The sequence below is a fragment of the Puma concolor genome, chromosome C2 (assembly GCF_028749965.1).
Source record: "Puma concolor isolate L17-30 chromosome C2, mPumCon1.1.hap2, whole genome shotgun sequence".
Lineage (NCBI taxonomy): Eukaryota > Metazoa > Chordata > Mammalia > Carnivora > Felidae > Puma > Puma concolor.
The window spans coordinates 89436388-89462928 of NC_141675.1; the positions used below are offsets into that span (position 1 = coordinate 89436388).

General features: G+C 44.6%; 1 protein-coding gene across 1 annotated transcript in view; it reads left to right on the forward strand.

Annotated features, from left to right (window-relative positions):
* Nucleotides 1-26541, forward strand: part of ITGB5 (integrin subunit beta 5) — a 121798-nt gene that overhangs the window by 26191 nt on the left and 69066 nt on the right. Inside the window, exons 4-5 of the mRNA XM_086675211.1 lie at nucleotides 7979-8228; nucleotides 17852-18020. Coding sequence (XP_086531337.1) covers nucleotides 7979-8228; nucleotides 17852-18020 — 419 coding nt within the window. The remainder of the gene's footprint in view (nucleotides 1-7978; nucleotides 8229-17851; nucleotides 18021-26541) is intronic.

A 26541-nucleotide genomic window follows, 5' to 3' on the forward strand; every position in this document is an offset into this window, starting at 1 on the left:
CTGAAGCCAATGAAGCCTCTTAAAATCTTGAACATTTTAATATTTTTAAAGAGAAGGACAGGCAGGCCCCAGGTATTTATTTATTTGGGGGAGGTAGAGAATGCTATGTTGTAGTCAGCAACATTCAGTTTACCAAGTGCATAGTTAACCTAAGTTAATCACCCCCTGACTCTGGAGAAGCCCTTGAGATATAGTGATTTTTTCCATTATTTATTTTTAGAAATGCTTTTTTGTCTCCTCCCTCACATAGATATTTGCTGAGTGAAGTGTAACTCTTTGCCAGCCTTATACCAGACTAATCGAAGGCAAGCCTTGGTATAGTATGAGTGAGTTGTTGTTCCAGGGGAAGCCTGGGGAAAAGAAAGGAAAATTTCCCTCTATACAGAACTTTTTGTTTTGCTTTTCTTTCTTTCTTTCTTTCTTTCTTTCTTTCTTTCTTTCTTTCTTTCTTTCTTTCTTTCTTTCTTTCTTTCATTAAAACGTGATTCCCATACTGTAGAAGTCACAATTTTATTATCTTATTTTTATGTTTTTAAATACTTTTTTAAGCGTATTTGGTTTTTTAAATAATCTGTACACCTAACAGGGGGCTTGAACTCACAACCCTGATATCAAGAGTTGCACGCTTTTCTGAGTGAACCAGCTGGGTGCCCAAGTCACCATTGTAAAGTATACAATTCAGGAGTGCCTGGGTGTCTCAATCGGTTAAGTGTCTGACTTTGGCTCAGGTCATGATCTCATGGTTTGTGGATTCGAGCCTGCGTTGGGCTCTGTGCTGACAGCTCAGAGCCTGGAGCCTGCTTCAGATTCTGTGTCTCCCTCTCTCTCTACCCCTCCCCGGCTCATGCTCTGTCTCTCTTTCAAAAATAAAAAACATTAAAAAAATTTTTTTTTAAAGTGTATAATTCAGTGGTTCATAGTATATTTGCAACATTGTGCAACCATCACCACTGTCTCATTCCAGAATACTTTACTTACCTCAAAAAGAAACCCTATATGCATTAACATACCCTCCTTATCTTTTCCCTCCCTGCCACGTAGGTGCTGGCAGCCTCCAATCTACTTCTTATTTCTGTGTTTTTGCTTATTCTGGACATTGTTCTCTTTCTTTCTTTCTTTCTTTCTTTCTTTCTTTCTTTCTTTCTTTCTTTCTTTAATTTGGAGAGAGAGGAAGAGCATGAGTTGGGGAGAGAGGGCAAAGGGAGAGAGAGAGAGAGAGAGAGAGAGAGAATCCTAAGTAGGCTCCATGCTCAGCACTGAGTCTGATGCAGGGCTGAATCCCATGACCCTGGAATCACGACCTGAGCTGAAATCAAGAGTGGGACACTCAACCAACAGAGTCACCCAGGTGTCCCTATTCTGGACATTATATATAAATCATATGGTATATGGCATTTTATGTCTGGCTTCTTTCACTTTGCAAAATATCTTCAAGATTCATCGATGTTGTGGCATTTATCACTTCCTTCCTTCCTTTTCATGGCCAGATAATATTCCTTTGGGTCTGTATAGATATACCACATTTTAGCTGATGAATACTGGGGCTGTTTTCACTTTGGGGCAGTCATGACTAATGCTACTGTAAAAATTCATGCACAAGTTTTTGTTTGGACATGTGTTTTCAGTAATCTTGAGAACATTGCTAGAAGAATTTGTGGGTCATATGGTAATTCTGTGTTTAACTTTTTGAGGAACTGCCAACTTTAAGCAAGAGTTTGTGTAAACACAGGATCATGTTTTCCATTTTGTTTTCAGTCCTGGAACTGTATGTGAGGATAACAACCTTAAAAAATTCTTAACAAAGGATGTAAACTTTGGAATAAAGGTTATTGAAATGGTGAATAAAAGGCCATAGGTAGGTTGAAGCACTGGGGCAGTTAGAAGGGATTTACTTAAGTCATCATTTGCCTCGATCCTTTAGCTCATTGACCAGTAGTTTGTTTTTTCGTGTGCTTTATTTTGAAATAATTTTAGGTTCACAAGAAGTTGCAAAAGTAATAGAGTTTTTTATACCCTTCCTAGTGTTCCCTGATAACATGTTACATAACCAAAGTATATTACTGAAACTAGGAAACTGACATTGGTACAGCACTATTAACTAAACTACAGGTGATTGGTTGCTTTTGAGATGGGTTTCCTGCCAGTCCGTGTCTGTGCTTTTTTCCCCCCTCCTCCCGGTTCTACTTTGGGGATGCCAGTTACCTGACTTACAGATTGCTTCTGCCACCCAGAATGACAGAGTATATACTTTATTAAAAAGACTAAGAAAGACTTCATGGTGGGTAGATAAGAGGTTGGCTATAGATGGAATGTTTATGGCCTCCTTCCAAAGTTTATTTATTTATTTTTATTTTTAAGTTTATTCATTTTGAGAGAGAGACAGAGACAGAGAACACAAACAGGGGAGGGGCAGAGAGAGAATCCCAACCAGGTTCTGTGCTGTCTGCACAGAGCCCGATGGTGGGGCTTAAACTCGTGAATCATGAGATCATGACCTGAGCCGAAACCAAGAGTCAGACTCTTAACCGACTGAGCTACCCAGGCGCCCTGCCCCCAACATTTATAAATTGAAATCTAACCCCCAGTGTGATTGTATCAGGAGGTGTTAGGGCCTTGGGAAGTGATTAAGGCATGAGGACAGAGCCCTCGTATTACTGCTTTGAATTTATAAAAGACCGCAGAGGGCTCCCTGTCCCTTCTGCCATGTGAGGACACAGCAAGAAGTCAGCAGTCTGCATCCCAGAAGAGGATTCTCACCAGAACTCAACCGTGCTGGCATGTTGATCTTGGACTTGAAGGCTTCAGGACTTGAGAGAGAAATTTCTGTTGTTTATTTTTATTTAAAAAAAAAATTTTTTTTTTTTTAACATTTATTTATTTTTGAGACAGAGAGAGACAGAGCATGAACGGGGGGAGGGCCAGAGAGAGAGGGAGACACAGAATCTGAAGCAGGCTCCAGGCTCTGGGCTGTCAGCACAGAGCCTGATGCGGGGCTCGAACTCACGGACCGTGAGATCGTGACCTGAGCGAAGTCGGACGCTCAACCGACTGAGCCACCCAGGCGCCCCGAAATTTCTGGTGTTTAAAAGCCATCCAGTCTATGGTACTTGTAAGCCCAAATGGCCCAAGACAAGGTTATTTTCAAGGACACTAGGGATGCCAAGCCCTGGTGCTCGGGAGTGGACACTGTAGAGGCCAACTGTATCTTCATGTGGTGCCTTCCTGGGTTCCATCTGTCAAGAGTCAGAATTCTGGGCTGAGGAGTGGGGTGGGTTGCAGCACACCAGCCTTGTCCTTGACCAGGGAAGCAATTCTTTGGCTCCATGTCTGGATTTAATTCTTGGATGCTAATTACCTTCGGCTACAGTAAACAGAAGAGCTAGATGAGAGTCCTGAGGTATGCACCTGGGCCCTAATTCCCTGTAAGTCCTGTTTGCAATATACCTGATTTTAAGGTGTCCTTTCTTTCAATTTTTGGCACAGAAGGGTATTTCTGGGGAATCAAAAACTACTTACATTCATTTGGGGATGGCACGCATCTCTGTCGGTTGGAATACTGCTTTGTCTGAATGTTTGAACAAAAATCGATCTTAAACACACCAGGGATTCTTGGTGGAATCCCTACCTTCACTGTCTCCACTTCTTATTGAAGGGGCAGCAGAGAGAAAACAAACTGTGAAAGTACATTTCAAGCAGATGGTTGATACTTGACTACAGTGGGGGAAACTGAGCAAGAGGCAGGCATTTTGTGCAAAGCACCGCCAGAGCTGGGAGCTTTGGAAATGGGAAAAACCAGGACATGAGAGGGCCTGCTTGCAGGGCAGGTGCGAGGTGCTTGGCTGTTTTGGGGGGTGTGCTTTGTTCCATTTGTTTGATCCTGCTGCTGGTGAAATGGGGGTCCTGTGGAATGGCCCCAGAGAGGAGGGGTAAAGCCACAGGGGATGACGAGCCTGTAGTGGTCTGACCTGGAGTGGGGCAGGGGGGCATGTGGGCTGGGATGGTGTCGCCAGAAGCGGGCACTGATGGAGCGCTCATGGTGAGTTGATAAGGGCTCTGCTGGATGCATGAAAGTGACAGGTCTCCGGTGGTGCAGAGCTGTGTGGTTGGATGTGTTGCCAGAGTGTATCTAAGTTTGCATGGTTCTGGAAGTGTGCCCAAAGATGGAAAATGGGTCCCAGACTTTCTCTCTGCACGTGGCAGTGGCCTCTCCTTCAGTCGGCTGACCTCGGAGGCCTTGCTTGTAGGGGAGCTAGTGCACAGCTGCTTAACTCCCACACTTAGCACTCACGCTGAGAATTGGTCCAGGAATGTCCTTCCTTCCAAAATCTGCTGATGGGACATCCCAATATTGCCAAGGCCCCCTCAGGAGTTTGTGGCATTTAAAATCAGGTATAGTGGGGCTCAGTAGGTTAAACTTCCGACTTCAGCTCAGGTCATGATCTCATAGTTCGTGGGTTCGAGCCCCGTGTCAGGCTCTGTGCCAACAGCTCAGAGCCTGGAGCCTGCTTTGGATTGTGTCTCCCTCTCTCTCTCCCCCCACCCCCTGCTTGCTCTCTGTCTCTCTCTCTCTGTCTCTCAAAAATGAATAAACATTTAAATAAATAAATAAATAAATAAATAAATAAATAAATAAATAAATAAATAAATTTTTAAAAATCAGGTGGAGTTGACATAGCAGTAAACCCTCATTCTGAACCCTAATCATACTACCCTCTTTCTTATACCCTTCAGTTTTTGGAAAACTGGGAGAAATACTTCTTTTTAATATTTGCAGCCCCCCATGTGTGCTTTTTAAAGTAATCAGTTTCCCTCAGAATATGATGCCAAAGAGATTTCTGACTTCAGAGTAGATGCCACCTTAACGCACACAAACATGTATATCATACCTTGTTTGTCTTTTTGCTTTCATGCCTGAAAAATGTGGAGTTAAAATTTAATACCCAAGGCTAGAGCTGTTCACAATTAAGTTCCTGGCAGAATTTTCTATCTCCCTTTTTGTCATTAGGGGAAATTGCTTTATTTTATTTATTTATTTGTTTTTTTAACGTTTATTTATTTTTGAGACAGAGAGAGACAGAACATGAATGGGGGAGGGGCAGAGAGAGAGGGAGACACAGAATCCAAAGCAGGCTCCAGGCTCTGAGCCATCAGCCCAGAGCCCGATGTGGGACTCAAACTCACGGACCGCGAGATTGTGACCTGAGCTGAAGTCGGATGCTTAACCGACTGAGCCACCCAGGTACCCCGGAAATTGTTTTAATAACTGACTTTTGGGGGAACCCAGGGGAGGCTTTCCTTGTGTACAAGCATTTGTGTGGTGTTAGGATACATTGTGTCCTTTGATCCCCACAGTAATTAACATCCTCCCATTTTACTGATCCAGAAACTGAGGAGCAAATTTAGAGGAGCCTGAAGTCTTCCAGGTTCTGGGTGACAAGGTCTGGATTTTAAGCCAGCTCTCGCTCTCCAAATCTGGTGCCCTCTTCCCTCCCAGGGGTGCCTCCCAAGTCCAAGCCTGTTCTCCGCTCTCTGGTCCTAAAGTCCTCATCTGTTCATTACTCATAATCCACAAAAAGGTAGAAGTGGATTCTGGATAAAAGAAGATGTAGTTGGGAAGTTGGGGGGAAGGGCACAGGTGGACAGAAAATGTAGAAGACTCTGCCAAGAGGTCATGGGATTGGACAGAGCAGACATGATTATAGGCTCTGCCCATTTGGGGTCTGTGGTCTGCCCACACAAAGACCAAGGAGGTTCTCCCTTCCCCCAAGTTCTCTTCCCTCCTGCCCCTCCCCCACTGTGATGTGGCATCCAGGGCTGGGAGGGGCTCAGAGCAGGGACCTGCTCTGTCTGCCTGATGGGAGCCAGAGGCAGACATTACAGCAGTCTAGAATTCATTCTGGAAGAAATCTCCAACATTCCTCAGCTTGAGTCAGACTCTGATGGTTTTTAAAAATAGGCTCCTATGAACAGACAACCCAAACTGCATCAGTCTTGAGGAGGCGAGGACAGGACACGCAAAGACAAGTCCCGGGAAGCAGGCTCAGTGCTGTCACTCAGGCAAAAAATAGTAATTATAATAATTATACTTCATTTGTGCAGGCATTACTGCTTACCAAACACTGCTCTTCAAATGAGCGCTTCATAGGCTTAATCAGTGCTGTGCTGTTATTATTTCCATTGTTGATCTAAGGACACAGGCTCAGGTTGCTCCCCTAGTTGAGGGACCGAGCTGGAACTTGGATTGAAATCTTTCGGTCATCTGAATCTGCATGGTCTAGTTAATATAATGCGACTTGTCTGGGGTGGGAGAAGGAGAAGGAGCACATGGGATTGGGGTCCCTATCCTCCAAGTTCAAGAAGGCTTCAGCTTGCTGGTTGTCAGCTCGAGATGGGAGACCAGCTTCTCTCCCATCCAAGTACTAACCAGGCCCGACCCTGCTTAGCTTCTGAGATCAGACGAGATCGGGCACGTTCAGGGAGACCAGCTTCTCTGAGAGGTGACTGCCACCACCAGGTGTGGACTCTGTGGGCAGGAGAGGCCAGCCTCACTGTGCTCTTCTGAATACATGAGTATGTCCAGATTTCAAATGTGTGTGTGCAGCAGTCCTACCTAGAGAGTTCAAGGACATCTTGGTGCCTCTGAAAAACTAATAAGCTCAAGGACAGATAGAATTACTTGGTATGATTGCCTCTTGAAGTCGGTTCTAAATGATGTGTTTTTAGAGCCTATGAAATGATGTAGGATAATTATCCTGGCATGGGTCCCCTGGTTGCTGCACTGACGTGGGTCTTTCTGTAAACCCTGGGAGGTGACATTGCAGAGGGCCACACCTCCCAGACACTGGCTTTTCTCTTTGTTCATTTTCTCTGAATTAATTCCTCTTTCCTCTGTCTCTGACTCTTATTTTACAACCAAGAATTATTTTCTTTTTCTTGTAGCTGGTAGACAAATCTAGTAGTGTTTTCTTTCTTTCTTTCTTTTCTTCCCCCCCTTCATTTTGATGGTGCTAAAATTTAGAATCTGTCTTCCTGTATTTATACATATAACTTATTTTTTTTTTCTTTTTACTTTAGAGACAGTGAGTGCAAGAGAGCACATGAACAGGGGAGAGGGGCAGAGGGAGAGACAGAGAGTCTCAAGCAGGCTCTGTGCCCAGAGTGGAGCCTGGCAAGGGGCTTGATCCCATGACCCTGCGATCATGACCTGAACCAAAGTCAAGAGTTGGATGCTCAACCAACTGAGCCACCCAGGCACCCCTGTACATATAATTTCTAATGATAATAATTTGTGTCTATGATATCCCAAAATGTCAAATATTCCCAAGAACTAAATACTGTTGCCTATAAATGCCTAGGAAAGTAGAAATAGGAGACGTGGCACAAGCAAAAAATGTTTTTGCCCTTTGGGTGTATTTTAAGTGACAGTGTGTCCCTGCTCTCGCTTGCCTTATACCTCTCTCCCTTCGCCCTCAGTTCTTACTCATTCCCGTACCTCCTTTTGTTTATTTCTTCCCTGTTTTCTGTTTCATACACACCTTGGCAGTCTCCTCCTGGCCACATTCCCACCTTGGCTTCTCCTTTCCCTGAAGTTGGTGCGGGTTGGTGGGTTAACTCTCACCTAATCTGTGTCCATGGAATTGTCTGGTCCATTATCCACCAACTGCCCAAGAGTCCTTTTGTTGACAAAACAGAACACCACTGGGGAGACTTGTTGTTAAGGAGTTTCCTCAAAAATGCCGAGCGAAGTATTTGGAAGGAGAACCTAGAACTTCACCCTCAATTCCATATTCCCTTCAGTTACTCTTCTTCCAAGAAAAATATTTCTTCTTTTTTTTTTTTTAAGAACAATATTTCTTTTGAGAGTCATGTGGTCACTAAAGAAAAGTAAGAGGGGGACCAGCTTTGAAAGTGAAATCCATCCCTTCAGCCCCCAGCGAGTTGGATGACCTCTAATTGCATGGCCTCTCTGTTGGCACAGGCGATAAGACTACCTTCCAGCTGCAGGTTCGACAGGTGGAGGATTACCCTGTGGACTTGTACTACCTGATGGACCTCTCCCTGTCCATGAAGGATGACTTGGACAGCATCCGAAACCTGGGCACCAAGCTGGCTGAGGAGATGAGGAAGCTCACCAGCAACTTCCGGTTGGGGTTCGGGTCTTTTGTAGACAAGAACATCTCCCCTTTCTCCTACACAGCACCGAGGTACCAGACCAATCCATGCATTGGGTGAGTGACCAGTCATCCTTCTGCTGGGTATTTAAGTGTAGGGGGAATGGAGTAGCAGGAAAACTTAGCCCAAAGAAAGGACTAGGGAAGGCATATTGGGGGATGGGGCAGGCTTCAGTGTTTAATCTGATCAGTGATGACCTAGTCCTGTCTCCCCAACTGTGTGTGAAGACGTGAACTGTTGCAAGGCTGTGGGAAGGCATAATGATCATAGCTCATTTGTTTTCCTGCCTGATGTAGCACTGTTTTCTACATTGAGAGGTTTTATGTATGTATGTCTGTCTGTATTTTTAATTTATTTATTTTTAATTTACATCCAAGTTAGTTAACATATAGTGCAACAATGATTTCAGGAGTAGATTCCTTAATGCCTCTTACCCATTTAGCCCATTCCCCCTCCCACAACCCCTCCAGTAACCCTCTGTTTGTTCTCTATATATGAGTTTCTTATGTTTTGTCCCCCTCTCTGTTTATATATAATTTTTGCTTCCCTTCCCTTATGTTCATCTGTTTTGTATCTTAAATTCCACATATGAGTGAAGTCATATGATATTTGTATTTCTCTGATGAATTTCACTTAGTATAATACCTCTAGTTCCATCCACGTAGTTGCAAATGGCAAGATTTCCATTTTGCTGTTTGCCGACTAATACTCCATTTTGTGTATGTGTGTGTGTATGTGTATGTATGCATATATATATATGTATATATGTATGTATATATATATATATGTATGTATGTATGTATATATATGACATCTTCTTTATCCTTTATCCATTCATTCATCTATGGACATTTGGGCTCTTTCCATACTTTGGCTATTGTCAATAGCGCTGCTGTAAACTTTGGGGTACATGTGCCCCTTCAAAACAGCACACCTGTATCCCTTGGATAGATGCCTAGTAGTACAATTGCTAGGTCATAGGGTAGTTGTAGTTTTAGTTTTTTGAGGAACCTCCATCCTGTTTTCCAGAGTGGCTGCACCAGTTTGCATTCCCACTGGTAGTGCAAAAGAGATCCTCTCTCTCCGCATCCTCGCCAACATCTGTTGTTGCCTGAGTTGTTAATGTTAGCCATTCTGACAGGTGTGAGGTAGTATCTCATTGTGGTTTTGATTTGCATTTCCCGGATGATGAGTGATGTTGAGCATTTTTCACATGTCTGTTAGCCATCTGGATGTCTCCGTTGGAGAAGTGTGTATTCATGTCTTTTGCCCATTTCTTCACTGGATTCTTTGTTTTTTGGGTGTTGAGTTTGATAAATTCTTTATAGATTTTGGATACTAAACCTTTGCAAATATCTTCTGCCATTCCGTCGGTTGCCTTTTAGTTTTGCTGATTGTTTCCTTCACTGTGCAGAAGTGAAGGATGAGGTCCCAAGAGTTCATTTTTGCTTTTGTTTCCCTTGCCTCCGGAGACATGCTGAGTAAGAAGTTGCTGCGGCTGAGGTCATAGAGGTTTTTGCCTGCTTTCTCCTCGAGGATTTTGATGGCTTCCTGTCTTAAGTTTAGGTCTTTCATCCATTTTGAGTTTGTTTTTGTGTATGGGGTAAGAAAGTGGTCCAGGTTCATTTTTCTGCATGTCGCTGTCCAGTTTTCCCAGCACCACTTGCTGAAGAGACTGTCTTTATTCCATTGGATATTCTTTGCTGCTTTGTCAAAGATTAGTTGGCCATAGGTTTGTGGGTCCATTTCTGGGTTCTCTGTTCTGTTCCATTGATCTGAGTGTCTGTTTTTGTGCCATATTTATTTATTTTTAAGCTTATTTATTCATTTTGAGAGAGACATAGACAGTGTGAGTGGGGGGGGGGGGCAGAGAAAGAGGGAGAGAGACAGAATCCCGAGCAGGCTCCATGCTGCCAGCGCAGAGCCCAGAGTGGGGCTTGAACTCACAAAACTGTGAGATCATGACCTGAGCCGAAACCAAGAGTCAAACGCTAATCCAACGGAGCCTCCCAGGCGTCCCTCTACATTGAGTGATTTTAGACAATGTTTTCAGTAAGTGGACACCCAGGTTCAGGGAGGGAGCAGGCAGAACAGTGTAACCTTTCCTCTTGCTTGGGGTAAACTGAGGTGCTTGGGGATAAGTGAATTCAAAATCTGTCCCTGTTGTTATGTAAATATAACTTACCTTGGCAAAATGAAATGGAAGTCCTGGGTTTTAAAGGTATGATTTTGGGGGCGCCTGGGTGGCTCAGTTGGTTAAGCATCCGACTTCGGCTCAGGTCATGATCTCACAGTCTGTGAGTTTGAGCCCCGCATTGGGCTCTGTGCTGACAGCCCAGAGCCTGGAGCCTGTTTCGGATTCTGTGTCTCCCTCTCTCTCTGACCCTCCCCCGTTCATGCTCTGTCTCTCTCTGTCTCAAAAATAAATAAAAACGTTAAAAAAAAAAATTAAAAAAAAAAAAAGGTATGATTTTGTTTTTTCCAACATAAGTCAAGTACTTGAATTGGAAAATATTTGACAGATTATCAGACAGCAGGAATTTCTAACTGCTCCAACAAATAAATTGAAAAGTGTGTCATGTTAGAAGTTTATTTCCTGCTTACCTAAATCCAGTGGACACCTTCCTTCCACGCAGTGACTCAGGGACCCTTGCTCTGCCCACCCTGTACTCCTCTATCTTCTATATGTGGCTTTTAGGGTCATTGTGCCTGGGCGGACGCTCATAGGAGGAGCTTATGGGCCACCAGTGAATAGCCTTTGCCACTTCTGCACTTTATCAGACACGATGGAATTCTAGCAATGAAGCTGGAAACCAGTTCAGTTGTGCTCAGGAAGAAGAGGAAACAGGATTGGTGGACAGGACTCTGCCATGGTGTGTTTGTGTGGGGGGTGGAGGGTCACAGCCTCCAACTCCCCCAAGGCAACCTCTACAAGGTTGGTTTGTTTCCTTTCTAGTCTTACGAGTGTTCCTGTAAATGTCAGGATGATGTGGGCAGGATTACAATGAGTGGTAACTTCCAAGTTTTTCTTTCTCATCCCCACATACAACTTTAGTTAGGCTTTGGGATGTAAGACCCCAGAATACTTATTAGATAAGAAGCTACTAAGACTGAGATTCTTACCAAGCATCAGGCACTGTACTATATGCCTTGAACCATGTGGACTATCTCATTCAAGTCTGATGGCAATCTTTTGAGGTCTCTAAGATTTATGTGAGCCAACCAAGGCTTAGTATAAACCACTTACCTAAGATTACACAACTTGTAAGGGGTAGGTTTGGGGTAAGAGTCCAAACAAACTAGTTTTAGAGTCTGCATTCCCATTAATATGGTGCTTGCTTTTTCTGAATTCAAATCACGTGACCGCACAGAGGCTTTACCCGAGTCTGAGGACAAACGCCCATCCCCAAACAACCCGACCTTCAAGGCGCTTGCCTAAGGGTAATGTTAGGTGATGCAACAGTAACATAGCCCCCAAATCTCAGTGGCTCAGCACCATCAGAGTGTCTTTCTTTCTTGTACAAACTCTGATGAGGCCTGAACTGGTTTCTACGGCAGCTCTCCTTTCAGCGGTGACTCGGATCCAGGACCTTCCACCTGTGGTGGCATTTTCAGTTCTTGGGTTACTTGGCTGCCCCTGGGGGGGAAGAGAGCTGTTCCTAAGCCCCTGAGCCTGCCCAGCTCCCCAGCTAATCTTCCACAACCTCAACAGCTCCCAGGCCTGGGTTTGGCTGGGTGCTCAGGATGCAGTGGTGTTTATGCTGGTAATGTATGTTTTCCGGAATCTTTCCTAATTTTCTGTAAATCTCCTAGAAGCTCCCTTACGTGTTCCCCAGGGGTTGGGAACTGACACAATGGTGGGGAAGATAATAGATAAGAAAAAGTTTTAAATACAAAAGCAATTCTAAGTTCCTTAACTGTGAAGAGGCCCAGGTGTCATCATTTGCTGGGTTTAGCTTCCTCCTGGCCACAGGTGGCCTCTGGCATTATTATTACTTTGGTCCTGTCTCCAAGGCCTTTTCAGCTGAGTCTCAGTGCCGTGACCTGTTGTTGGAATTTTGCTTCTTACCAGGTACAACAGCAGCTTAACCAAAGCCTTTTTCAGTTCATCCCTAAGAGTGATTCTGTCTGCTTCTTTTCACCTCTGCCTTCTGATTGGGCCCTGTTTCTGGACAGACAGGGTATATCTCCACGGTCACTTCCCCAGGACCATCCACTCACTGTAAGATGTGCTAGATTGGCAGCCCAGAGAGGATGGAGGGGACTATCTCTGGAGACTCAGCATTCAGATATTCAGGGTTATCACGCACAATTTATCCAGAGTCCCTCTTGAAGGCCTGGAAGGCAGAACCAATTGTAGACGTAAAAGTCTTCTCAGTGAGCACAGGCACCCTGAAAGACTCGCAAGGCAGGAAATCTAGTGAAGAACAGGAGTTCTGAAGGAAACAGCAGAGCCGAGTCATGCAAATCTCTCTTCTGTAAGCTGGGCACCGCATCAGGGAGTCACTCTGGCTCAGTGAGCAGGCTGAGGTTTATCTCCGCACGGCCAGGCAGTGGAATGCATGTGGTGTCCTGGGTCCCAGAGATTCCCGCTGTTCCTGGGGAGAACAGCGAACGGTGGCTGTCCCTATACCTGATCCAGCCTGTGTGTGCTTTGTTAGAAGATTTGACCAAGAATAACCAGGATTTCCAGGTTTTCTAGAACAGCGGGCAGGTCTGTTGGAGCTGGGTTTGTACCACATGCTCGGCCGCTGCTGTCCTTACCACCCTTCATGTCGCACAGCTGGCCCGCCTCCCTTGTCTGCCTTTCATCCCTGGCCCGGTGCACACTGCCTGCGATCCTCGTCTATTCTTTTCCTTCAGCTAGTGCGCAGAGGAGAGTCATGGGGTTCTCCTCAAGCTCCGATGGCCCCTTCAGTTGGATTTTTCTCCCCTGAGGGAGTGGGAACAGCAAGAGCCCCCAGGAAGTTTTGGGAAGATAGAGTCAGGAGTGACTTAATCACCTCTACAGGACACCTCAGAGAAAAGAGAGCTGGTTTTTCATGGGGGCTTTTCTGAGGTTTGTCCCTCCTCCTGCTCCAGACGTTTTTGCCAAAGGATCAAAATCCTAGATTCATCCCTTCCTATCTTAGAATGTGCTAGAAATGCCAGGACTGGGGTAAGTAGTAGTAACAGGGCTGCCATAATCGGAAAAAAGGCACAGTATCATTTAATCACCAGATTAAAGATCTGTTTACTTGCTATTTTGAGTAACAGGAAGAGTGTCACTGGGAAAAGTCATGTGGGATTTACTGATAGAGGATTTGAAGGATTAATGCAGCCTGTTATCCCCGGCCCTGAAGACATTTCCTTTTGCTCGAGGTATCGGGCTGTTGTTGAAATACATGTCATGTCTCATTTATAGGTGGGGCCTAACAAAGCCAAACTCACAGAAACAGAGTAGACTGGTAATTGCTGGGAGGTGGGGGGAACATGGAGATGTTGGTCAAAAGGTACAGATTTCCAGTTATAAGATGAGTATGTCCTGGGGATGTAGCGTATGGCACAGTGATGCTAGTTAACGATATTATACTTGGAACATACACTTGTATACTTGGAAGAGAGTGAGTAGATCTTAAATGTTCTCACCACACAACAAAAATGGAAATACACATGCAAAAATCTGGGCAAGTAAACTGACATATTTCATCCTTCATCATTTATGTTTTCCCTTACCCTCCCTGTGTTTCTTCCAAGGGTCACAGTATTCCTTCATCACCTTGATGGTGTTATTTCATTGTCTTCTGGCATGTCCTGTGGCTGATGAGAAGGTGGCTGTCCATCTAATGGTTTTCCTTCTCTCTGGTGGCTTTTAATATTTTCCTGTGCTTTTCATATTCTATAATGATACACATTTGAATGTGTCTAGACTGGATTTGCTTTTATTTACATTGCTCAGAATCTGGTCTGCTTGTTTAATCGGAGAATACGTCTTTATTCTTGAAAATTCTCAGACATTTTCTCTTTGATTCCTCTATCTTCTCAATTTTCTTTCTTTTTTAAAAAGATGTTTATTATTTATTTCTGAGAGAATATGCACACGTGCACACGAGTTGGGGAAGGGAAAGAGTGGGGGAGAGAGGATCCCAAGCAGGCAAGCAGACTCCGCACTGTCGGTGCTGAGCCCGACCTAGGGCTTGAACCCATGAACCTGTAAGATCATGACCTGAGCCAGGATCAAGAGTCAGACACTTAACTGACTGAGCCACTGAGGGGCTCCTCTCCTCTTCATTTTCTAACGCTAATTTCCCTAGTAAGAAATTTCTTCTAGTTTACCATTTTGGTTTTTAGTTGGTTAGTCCATACACTGAAGTTTCATATTTGAATTTCACTGACTATAGTTTTTATTTGGTTCTTTTTCCAAACTTCTGTTTTTTATATTGTTTTGTTTTCACAGCCTTGTTTTTTTTTCTTCTAATAATATCCTGTTCTGGCTTTTGGTATGTATTCTTTCCTCTCCTTTAATGTTTTAAATATCCTTGCATTTACAGTGCTTCAAATCATTCTGTTATCTCTGTTATCATTCCTTCATGGTGGTTTGTTTCTCACGGGATCCATAAGTTTGTCATAAGCTCCTCTTCATCCGAGGTGGTTTTCTGGGCGAGGATCACAGCCCCATCCTTGTAGGGCAGTTATGTGTTTGCCTGGATCCTCCGGGTTTCGATGGGACTAGTTTTCCTGTTTATTGTTCCTTTGGGGGTTCCTTCACCATAAAGTAGTGAATCCTGACTTGCTCGAGCCTGGAGTTAACAATTTTTATGGGTGATTCATCATGCTCTCGGCCCAGAATGGCTCTTCCTTGCTTCTTTCCCAGGCTAGTGGCTGGAATTTGTGTCTTTCATTTTGGTGACAGGGCAGCTCTTTGTAGAGCTTAGCTTTATGAAGAGAGCCCTATTCCAGTGCTTCATCCGTCCCCGTTAGAATCGTGCCCCCAACCCTTAGGACCTCCGTCGGGTCCTGGCACATCCGGGAGCTCTTTGGCATGAGCTCTTACTCCAGGCCCACCTCATCTCGTAACTGTACTCATTTGTTGAGTGTTTTTTTTTTTCCTTCATCTCCGGCAGCTGGGATTTCCCCACTAAGCTTCCATATTAACATTTACATATGAGCATTTTGAAAAATTATATGTTATCTGGCAGTTCTGTATTTAGACTAAGACAGAGCTGTTTCCAGTCAGCTTGTCCCACAATATTGTCCTGAAGCCATAGATTGTTTTCTGGATTTGCCTGGGTCTAGCGTCTTCAAATTGGAATCACTTTTCATACGTACATGCTCCCCCAGGCAACTTAAGCATATATATTTTACTTACCTTCTTGGTTATAATCCTTGATGGAATAACTCCCTATACATGGCCCCAAACAGGGCTCTACAGACAGACACAGGGTGGGGGTTGGAGCATTTCCTGGAGTTAGACCCCCAAGTGCTCAGACCTTCAGTTCACTCAGTTCTGCCAGAGGTTAAATTAAATAGTCACAGGGGACATCGTATTTTAGTGACTATGGGACATGCAGCAGGATCTGTGTGACAAAGCTGTTTTCCTCAAAGAGATGACTGATTTGGTTGTAGTAAATTCTCTGCCATGAAGGCTTCTCTCTGGCAAACACATTTTCTATTTCCTGATTATTTAATAGTAATTCTCCAAGTAAAAATATATCTACTTAATGTTGTTAGCATGAATAAAAGGGGAAAGGTAAAAAATGCCAAGCTAATTTTGGTGAGCTTTTCACAGCTTCCCTGGCTTTCTCGCTGAACAGCAGTTATCATTCTTTTCCTCTCCTTTCTCTCCTCAACCCACTCGGTCAACTGTGACAACAATCACATTCCCAAAGTCCTGCATAGTAGACCAGAACCACACAGAGAGGAGGAGCGGCTTGAAGGAAGGGAAAATTTGTGTGTGTTTTCTTCCTCCTGCACCTGTCCATTTGTCAACTACCAATAGGACCTCAGCTCATTTCCTTCTTCTCTCCGGGAATATAATTTCCATGACCTTGTCTTCATGCAAAAATGAGATGGGAATAAAAAATTTGATGGTCCAGATCATATATAGAAAAGTCTGTCCTGTCCAAGCACAAGGTACAAGTGAAGTCTGAGGAAGAAGGAGGGAGTGAAGCCAAGGGAAGGCAGATGGATGAAGCCTGTAGCTCCCGCCCCCATCCAGAGAGAGTCGTGGCCAGAATGGCAGTGGGGTTGACTCTGTCCAGAGCCGGTTTGCTGCGGTGGCTGGTGGATGGAGCAGGCACTGTAGGTCCTGAAGGAGAGTGGAATGGCCTCTTAGAAAGCCAAAGTTTGCCTCTTGTTTGGAGGAAGGGAACCTGTCCAGACCTGCCCTGGCTGCTGCTTCTTGGCTGCAGTTAGGCAGGATTCCCTAGCAGTTGCTAAGCCTGTTTCCCTCTCCATACACAAGGCTTAAGTTGGATTATAACCAGCCCCCCCTCCCCCCACCCCCCCCCACCCCCGCCCATGCCTCTCTGTTAGTGTTGTTTTTTTTTTTTTTTCCATCTTTTGTTCTAAAAGAGAGGCTTTCTTAACGTGGCTGCAAACTTGCACAGTCTCTTTCAGTCTGCCTTCTCAGCCTCCCCTTGGCCCATCCTCACCTTGTCTGCCCCCGCTGCAGACAAGGCCCCCCTCCATCACTGGCCTTCCTTGTTCTTGGGCTCCCTGTGTTCTCTCCTGCCAAGGGGCTCTTGCATGTGTGCTTCTCTCTGGCCAGGACCCTCTTCCCTCTCCCCTCGAGAATCCACTGGTGAAACAATGGAAGGCCTCTCTTCCTGTGTGAGCGACTGCATGCCAAGCTGAGACTCCTAGATCTGTAATTGGAATCTAATTTCCTCCAGGGATGGAACCACTCAGGATCTCTACTGCAGACTGAAGATGAGATCGCCCAGTATTGCAGGAGAAAGACATGGCATTAACTTGCTATTGAGACGCAATACTTGCCTCTGCCCAAATTGCCACATCTAATTTTCCATCTGAGGACAGTTAGCTTCTGAGTGATCTCTGTTGCATTTAGGAGAGCTGGTCGCTTATCATCACAATATTTATAAATGAATGAAGTAGCAGATAGAATGTCTTCATTCCTGTTCCACTAGCTTTTGCTCATGTGCCAGGATGTCCTGCGCGTCTCTGAGTGGGTTCACTCAAAGGGATGCTATGTGATCTTTTAACACGTGGCAGCAGCAGAGTTGATGTGGGAAGCTGCTTTCATACAGTACCTCTGTTCAGGCTGCTCTCACTCGACACTGCCCACCTTTCTTAGCCCAAAAGATCCTTCCCTGCTGTGCTGCCCAGGCCATGGTGCCCATGCCACTGGTCCCTCCCATCTTTCAAGGCCCATGGCATGGCATCTCTGTGACGTATTCCTCTGACAGCAGTAGTCTGCTATTATCTCCTTTTTTCGAACCATTTGTCCATTCCATTCACATACAACCTGGATATGCTGACTTGCCTGTGGTATAGGTCTTGGCCTTTGTAGAGTAAGAACCATGTTGTCTCTCTCTTTGTGTGTCCCAGGGGCACACAGTAGGTGCTGGGTAAATATTCATTACTGCTGCTCAAGGCACTTAGTGAACACACAGAGTACTTGGTTGCTTAAGATTTACCTACAGTGATGGAAAGTGACTCTTCTCTTCTTTCTCTCTAGTTACAAGTTATTCCCAAACTGCGTCCCATCCTTTGGGTTCCGCCATCTGCTGCCCCTTACAGACAGAGTTGACAGCTTCAATGAGGAGGTTCGGAAACAGAGGGTGTCCCGGAACCGCGATGCTCCCGAAGGAGGCTTTGATGCAATACTCCAGGCGGCTGTCTGCAAGGTAACTTTTCTTTCTGTTTCATCTCTACATGTGGGCGGGCGTTGGCCCTGCCGGTAGGAGATGGCAGATTTTGAGCCACCCCAGCCTGTGGTTCGTGTCCATTCTTACATCCGAGGGTGAGCTCAGGGACTTTTGGGGAAACCTACAGCAGTCAAGTCAGCTGGAGCTCACTGATGGGTCGGGGCGGGTGTATGTCTCTGTTTCAGGGTGTGGCCATGTGTGTGTGACTGGACGCTGTCTTTGCCAGAAGACAGCTGTTCTGCATTTATGCATTAGATTCTTGCTTCTTTTGGGGGGAAAAGGTAAAGTTCAAGCCCTATGCATGAGGCCTGTTGAGCCTTCTGGCCCAGTTTTGGCCAACCTTAAAGATTGCTGGATTAGCAAATCTGGCTGAAAAACAAAACTGCATGTCATCTCAGGTTGCATTTCTATTTGTTTTTCTCCAGCTTTTCTGTGGTATATGAATCCAGAGGGAGGACACAGACCTAGGTCAGAAATGAACCCATGCTCTGAGAGGTTCCAGTCCCAGTTAAATAGATAAATGGAGCGTTGGTGATAGCTTTTTGTTTTAATTGAAGTATAGTTGACACATGGTGCATTAATTTCAGGTGTACAACATAGTGATTTGATAAACATATGTATTGTGCTGTGTTCATCACAAGAGTAGCTACCCTCTGTCATCATAGTACGTGTTATAATACCGCTGACTACATTCCCTATGCTGTGCCTTTGATCTCCGTACATTATTCTTCCCAGAACTGGAAGCCCATACCTCCCACGACCCTTCACTCATTTGACCCATTCTCCCACTGCCCTCCTCTCTGGCAATCATCAGCTTGTTCTCTGGGTCTATTTCTGCTTTTTGTTTATTTGTTTGTTCATTTGATTTGTTTTTTACTTTTTTTTTTTTTTAATTTTTTTTTTTCAACGTTTATTTATTTTTGGGACAGAGAGAGACAGAGCATGAACGGGGGAGGGGCAGAGAGAGAGGGAGACACAGAATCGGAAACAGGCTCCAGGCTCCGAGCCATCAGCCCAGAGCCCGACGCGGGGCTCGAACTCACGGACCGCGAGATCGTGACCTGGCTGAAGTCGGACGCTTAACCGACTGCGCCACCCAGGCGCCCCTTGATTTGTTTTTTAAATTCCACATGTAAGTGACATCATATGGTATGTGTCTTTCTCTGTCCGACTTCTTTCATTTAGCGTTATACCCTCGAGGCCCATCCATGTTGTTGCAAATGTCAAGATCTCATTCTTTTTGTGTAGCTGCATAATATTCCATTATATGTGTATGTGTGTGTGCACACACCATTTCCTCTTTATCCATTCATCTCTCAGTGGACACTTGGGGTGTCCCCATATCTTGGCACTGTAAATAATGCTGCATTAAACATAGAACACGTAGATCTTTTCAAGTGTTTTCATTTTCTTTGGTCAATACAGTAGTAGAATTACTGGAAGATAAGGTATTTATATTTTTCACTTTTTAAGGAACTTCCCTATGATTTTCCAGTGGCTCTACTGATTTCTATTCTCACCAACAGTACATGAGAGTTCCTTTTTCTCCACATCTGCCCTGACACTTGTCAGGTAATAACTTATTCCTAAACTAGTTTTCTACTATCAAAACAACTCAATAACAGCAAGATTTTGTAAAAAAAATCATTCTTGAATTTGCCATTCCAACACATACTTTCACAATTTTTTCAGAGTGCTCATCACTGAGCATGCCCTCTTGAAAATTTCGGTGGCTCAGCAGTAGGGCGATCGCTGGGACCCCCATGTTTGGGGCTAAAACTCAGTTTGGAGAGGCTGCTGTTCATTTACCAAGTGGTAAGCACTTAATTAACCACTTACATAGTTTCTGACCTCAGCACGTGTCCAGTGTGTCACAGACCCACTTTTTCTCCACTCCATCCTTGACCTGGTGATAAGAGATACAGTTGTCCTTTCTGAAATAAAAAACTGAAATGGTAGACAGGGATAAGGGGAAGGAAAAAATGGGAAGAAAGCGTAGTCGTCTGCGGTTCCCTTCTTGGTCCCCCTGCAGCTCTGTCGTCATTCACTGTGTCCTCGGGGCCACCCCTAGAGGAGATGGCCTTGCGGTGGCTGCGCCGCCCTTCCCGGCTGCTGGGCCAGAGCCAAACAGTTTGGTTCAGAGGACTCTGGTGGTTTGTAGCAGCCCAGGAAAGCCAGACGGAACATGGCTGGAATGTGTTCAGCTCTCAGTCTTTACAGTGTGTCACAATATAGGCCATTTATGGATTTGCTTCAGAAAGAAAAATTACATTTTTGACTGGCATTCAGACATTGATCATATGAGGCGTTGTCTTCACAGATATTCTGCCGAATCTCCTTCTTGGCAGGGACAAATAGTGCAGGGAAAACAGGATCCCTCTCATCTATCTCCCCAGCTCGAGGATTTTGTGGATTTTCTTTTTATGGGGGAGGAAATCATCCTTAGGGCTTGAGGGAAAGAACTCAGTGACAGAACAAAGCCATGTCCAGTTATGTTAATTCTGATAGAGTGATCGGAAAGGCCACGGTTGAATGCCTGAGGCACAGTGGTCTCCGAGAAGCCGAGAAGCCGCAGGATCTACTCTTGTGTTTACAGAACCTTCCCATACCACCCCAAGCCCATGCAAATCTTCTTCCCTTTGAAAACTCAGTATATCAACACTCCAGCATTTCAGAGATGCTGGCAGATTTCTTAAACCACTGTGTGAATGTACTGTGTGAATTATTGCTCACTTTATGAGCATATTTCAGTTTTAGGTGTTGACATTTTCCTCTTCTTCCCACCATGGCCTTAGCAATGGCGAGTACCTGGAAGGTTCCTAACTGCTGGGAATTATGTAGTCTATGAGCCAGCAGTGGCTCTCTTAGTATTTCTTTTCATGTGTACTGTCAGTTTCTGCTTGGGGACATTTCATGCAGTTTTTTCTTACTTGGAATCACCTATTTATAACAAATGTCATCCTTCCTAGTTCACCACACCCTTACTTATAGAAGCCATATATTGGAAGTAGATTTTGGCTTACCTTTTGATAAAAGACCATGTAGCAATCATACCCTTAAAGGACTCTTAAAGATCTGAATAATTCTTTTTTTTTTTTTAATTTTATTTTTTTAAATTTACATCCAAATTACTTAGCATATAGTGCAACAATGATTGCAGGAGTAGATGCCTTAATGCCCCTTACCCATTTAGCCCATCCCCCCCAACCCCTCCAGTAACCCTGTGTTTGTTTTCCATATTTATGAGTCTCTTCTGTTTTGTCCCCCTCCCTGTTTTTATATTATTTTTGCTTCCCTTCCCTTATGTTCATCTGTTTTGTCTCTTAAAGTCCTCATATGAGTGAAGTCATATGATATTTGTCTTTCTCTGACTGACTAATTTCACTTAGCATAATACCCTCCAGGTCCATCCACATAGTTGCAAATGGCAAGATTTTATTCTTTCTGATTGCCGAGTAATACTCCATTGTACATATATACCACATCTTTATCCATTCATCCATCGATGGACATTTGGGCTCTTTCCATACTTTGGCTATTGTTGATAATGCTGTTATAAACATTGGGGTGCATGTGTTCCTTAGAAATAGCACTCCTGTATCCCGTGGATAAATGCCTAGTAGTGCAATTGCTGGGTCGTAGGGTAGTTCTATTTTTAGTTTTTTGAGGAACCTCCGTACTGTTTTCCAGAGTGGCTGCCCCAGCTTGCATTCCCAAGGATTTGAATAATTCTTGATAAAGTAAGAGAGGAAGGGAAAGCAAGTAATAAAACAGCATAAACATATGATCCTACTTGACAAACAAAAGAGAGAAGAATGTGGAAAAGATTGGAAGTATATAGACTGAAGTGTTAACAGTGTTTGTCTCTGGTGATAGGATTATGTGTGGTTTTTGTTTTCTCTGTTTTTTTTTTTTTTTTAATTTTATATTTACCTACATTTTCACAATGATTTGGTATGATGTTTTTACTTTTTTTTTTTTTAATTTATTTAGAGAGAGAGAGAGCAAGAGAGAGCACTTGAGTATGGAAGGGGCAGAGAGAGAATCCCAAGCAGGCTCCGCACTGTCAGTGCAGAGCCCGACGTGGGGCTCAGTCTCACAAACCTTGAGATCATGACCTAAGCCAAAATCAAGAGTTGGATGCTTCACCAACTGAGCCACCCCAGGGCCCCTGTTTTTTGGTTTTTTTTACTTATAATGAAACAGCTCAAACATATGGAAGTAGAACAGTGAAATTAAACCCATGTACCTGTTGTCCATCTTTGCCAGTTACCAACTCCTAGACGATCTGATTTGTGTGCCTAACCACTCTCTCCCATTATTTGAAGTAAATCCCAGATACCATTTATTTCAATGATATTTAGATTTGTAATAATAATTAGATTTTGAGAGTTGTTTTTTTAAGAGTCCTAAGCATTTTTACTTTGTTTACTGAGTTTTCTGCTGCCTCCTGATTTGGGCAGATTAAAGGTGCTTCCACTGAATCCTGCAAACTGACTGTGACAGAACCCACAGGCCTGTGAGCTCTGGCTGGAGAGTGGTGTCAGGAAGGCTGGAGCTGGCTGGGCAGCGCGTGAGCCCCCCCCCACCCCCACCTCCCCCCGCGCCCCTACCTCCCCTGAAGGGAGCGACCCTGAGCCCTTGGAGATGAGCTGATAGCAGGCCTGTGTCGCAGCTCACAGGGGGCTCTTTGTTCTGGTTTCCTTCTTGCTGTGGTTTTCCTGGGATAGACTGTTAGTTATCAACTTGTGTGATTTAGGAGTATGTTCATATGACTGGCCCTAAATCCCACCTCTGTGGCCCACTTTATATTTCTTGGAAAGCTGTTCTTTGCAAAAAGAAGGAAACTGTTTCTATGTAGGATTCCATTTAGGACAAGGATCCTGATTCTACGAGTGGAAGTCTTTATCCCGCTCAGGTCACATTGCTGTGAGAGGTCATTTAACAGTGTCCACAGCTAAGGGACGCTTCTGTCATCAATGCAGGCATTTTTTTTCCAATACATTGTATCTGGCTAGGCCAGATGAGGGAATGCTCCTGCTCTTAATTTCTTATCTTTACCTAGAAATCTATTCTTGAGCGTTCCTTGGTCAAAATAATAATTTCCCTGTACTACTTTTCTTGTTCTTCCAGAACTTTCTAGAAGTTGACTGTAAGTTGTTTATTCTGAAATTGTGTGGATAAAAATGTGATGAGTGGTTCAGACTGGAACAAGGACTGCTTTCCTGCTCTCCCTAAACTGGGCCTGTCCTTGGCCTCGGGTGACAAGGGAGGGGTGGCCGAGGACTTCTGCCTTCCAGGTTGCCAGTCACCACTTTGCTGTTGTTCGTGCTTAAAGAAGTGACCTGCCAGTTTGAGCTTGGCTGGGTGCATCCTGGCTGCACAGGGTTCTATGGGCTGCTTTCAACCGTTAGACAAGAAAATAAGATCTTTGCCACCCAGTACATTCCCCTTTTTGTTTCAGCATCTAGAACCTCCACATCCTTCAGGCAGACTTCCTGTTTGAACCTTGATTCTCTAATTTTGTATTGTATGTTAGATTTTTAAACCATTGTATATCCTCTCAGAAATAGGTGGATGAGTGAGTCTCAAAGCAAACAAAGGAAGTTTACATGCTGAGTAAAAAGTCTGCAGCATGATCTGAGTCCTTTATTCCTTCGCTGGTGAGAGCATTCTGATCTAAAATGGAGACCCGGGTGCAGAATTGCTGGGGGGACAGCTTTACTCTGGCAAGACTTTCTGTAGGAATGCAAATTCTGTGGACCTCTAGAAACAGAATAATTGCTGCCCTTGCTCACCCCTCATCCATGCTCCAGATGTTTTACATACATTATCTCTGATGCTCACAACAGCCCTTCAGTGTATTGGCAGTGGGGGCTGTCCCCTGCTTATGGAGAAGGAAACGGAGTAGGACAAGGATTCATGAAACTTACTGTTAATAAGGAGTAGAGCCATAATTTGAACCAGATCTGATTGATTCTGAGGCCCATGCTCTGTTACCTGGTACCTGGTGCTTTGGGAAGTAGTGACAGTACCCTGCAGAGCAGGGAGGCTCAACTTAAGAGTCATGTTGTCCTAATCAAGCTAAGCCTGCTGCTAACTGACTCTGTGGAGGCCAGCTGACCTCTCTGGGCCGCAGAGCATCTGGAAAATGCAAGGAGGTGGGAATGGAGGGGAGATCTCTAGGATGCCCTTCCATTGGGCTGGTCGGTGCTATTTTTCATAAAGGACTCCTCCCCTTTTGCTCAGAGCCCTTGATTTTGCCTTTTTGGTCACTCCCTGTTCAGTCTTGAGCCTCAGGCCAGGGAGGGGCTGCCACAGGTACCTGTAGAGGTTGGAAAATTCCCCATCCCTGGAATCAGGCATTGCTAGAAGTTTCTACTCTGCCCCCTCCCCTGTCCCAGCCTCCCACAGAGTTAATTTGAGGGTTTTTTGTTTGTTTTTGTTTTTACCTGTTGCCTGATTTCTTTTGTTTATTTATGTATTTATTAGGAACTTTTTTTTTTCAAGTTTATTCATTTTGAGAGAGAGAGGATGAGCAGGGGAGGGACGGGGGGGGGGTGGGGAGAGAGAGAGAGAGAGAGAGAGAGAGAGAGAGAATTCCAAGCAGGCTCCACACTGTCAGCGCAGAGCCTGACATGGGGCTCAGTCAGGAACTGTTGAGATCATGACCTGAGTTGTAATCAAGAGTCAGACGCTTAACCTTAACTGACTGAGCCACCCAGGCACCCCGCCTGATTTCTTTTAGACTTCAGACTTGCGTTGTTTTTCCAAGCATGAGTTGAGAAATGTATGGAATTCCTTGAAGAAGGCAGCCATCCCTGACACTTCATGTCACCTGAAAAGGAGTCCCTAATGTGTTCTCTTTTCTCACCATCCGGGTTATCTGTCAGCATGCGTGAACTGCTTCTGCTAGCGGATTGCACCAAGTTTGGGGGGCTTGTTCCAGCCCCAACCTGCTTGCTCTTCCTCTGGCTCAGTGTCTTGGTGAAACACCATGAAATTATTGAACTTCCTGTGGCCCAGTGAAGCTTTAGGGGCCATGTGTGCAGGTATGCACGTCTTCTGCCCATGCCCATGCAGCTTTTTGCCAGAGGTGGTGAAAGTTTCTCTTGGCGTTCTATTTTGCAGATGTTTGTGGTTTAATGTGCATTTTTTAATCACTTGACTGTGTCCAGCCCTGAAGTGATGTTTCCTTGTTCTGCCTCGTGCCCATGAACTGTGTTTGGGTATTACTACCCTGCTGACAGCTGCTTATTGACACAAGGGATGGGAACTGACTGAGTTACAATTCAGAATTGTCACCAGGGCACGGATGAGAGTTTTTGTCTCTTGGTCCTCCAGCATAAGCCTGTGTTCCCTGTGTTGAGGGTGTTTTACACCCCTTGGCTCACTTGACTAATGATATGGCAGGAAAGAAACACCCTGCAGAAAGGTTAGAAGGCCCCTTCAATGACTGAGGCAATATTTCCAAATCTGGTTAGAATGTCAGTTTTGATTTCAAGCGACGGGCTCCTCTGTGCTTTACATGTCCATTTGGCAAAGAGGCAAAGAGACAAAGACTTATTCTCGGGCTCTTCTGGAACTGCTCTCTCCCCAAACCTCTCACCCCTGGCCTCTGCATTCCAGCCAAATGATCTTGAATCAGTTACCCTGACTATGGGGCCCTTTGCACATGCTATTTCCTCTCTTTGGAATACTCCTCCCCTATATTCCTGCTTCTTTCTTTCTTTCTTTCTTTCTTTCTTTCTTTCTTTCTTTCTTTCTTTTCCTTTTTTATTAATAAACTTTATTTCATTTCAGAGCAGATTTAGGTTCACAGCCAAATAGAGCAGAAAGTACAGTGTTTCATATAATTCCTGTCCCTGAACCCCCCATTCCAGCCCCATGGCCCCCCCACCATCAGCATCCCTCACCAGAGTGGTATATTTATTATAGTCCATGAACATCATTGTCAGCCAGAGTCCATAGTTAACTTCTGGGTTCACTCTTGGTATTGCACGTTCTGTGGGTTTGGACAAATGTACAATGACATGTATCCACTACTGTTCTATCCTACAGAACAGTTTCACTGCCCTAAAAATCTTTACTTCTCTTCCTCCTTCCTTCCTTCGTATCCCCAAACCTGCTTTTCTTGGAATGTGTAGTCTCTGCCTACTTCTGTTTTAGACCTCTACTTGTCTATGTGTCAGGGAAGCCTTACCTGATTGAGCCTTCTGATGAGGTCAGAGCACAAAGCCCTTGGTCACATCTACTTCAGTAGCCATTTTGTTTTTATTTGGGCCACTCCTTGAGGGATGTCTACCTCCGCTCTGAGACAGTAAGCCCCTGAAGGCAGGGACCCCATCTCTTTTCTCACTGCTGTATTTCCCTAGCACCCAGCACATTGCCTGGCACATAACAGGCCCTCCTTAAACATTTGGTGAATAAACAGATGCTTTGTTCTCACAGATTCCTTTATGCTTCTGAGTTCAGGAACCCACAGGTCACCTGACTCCAA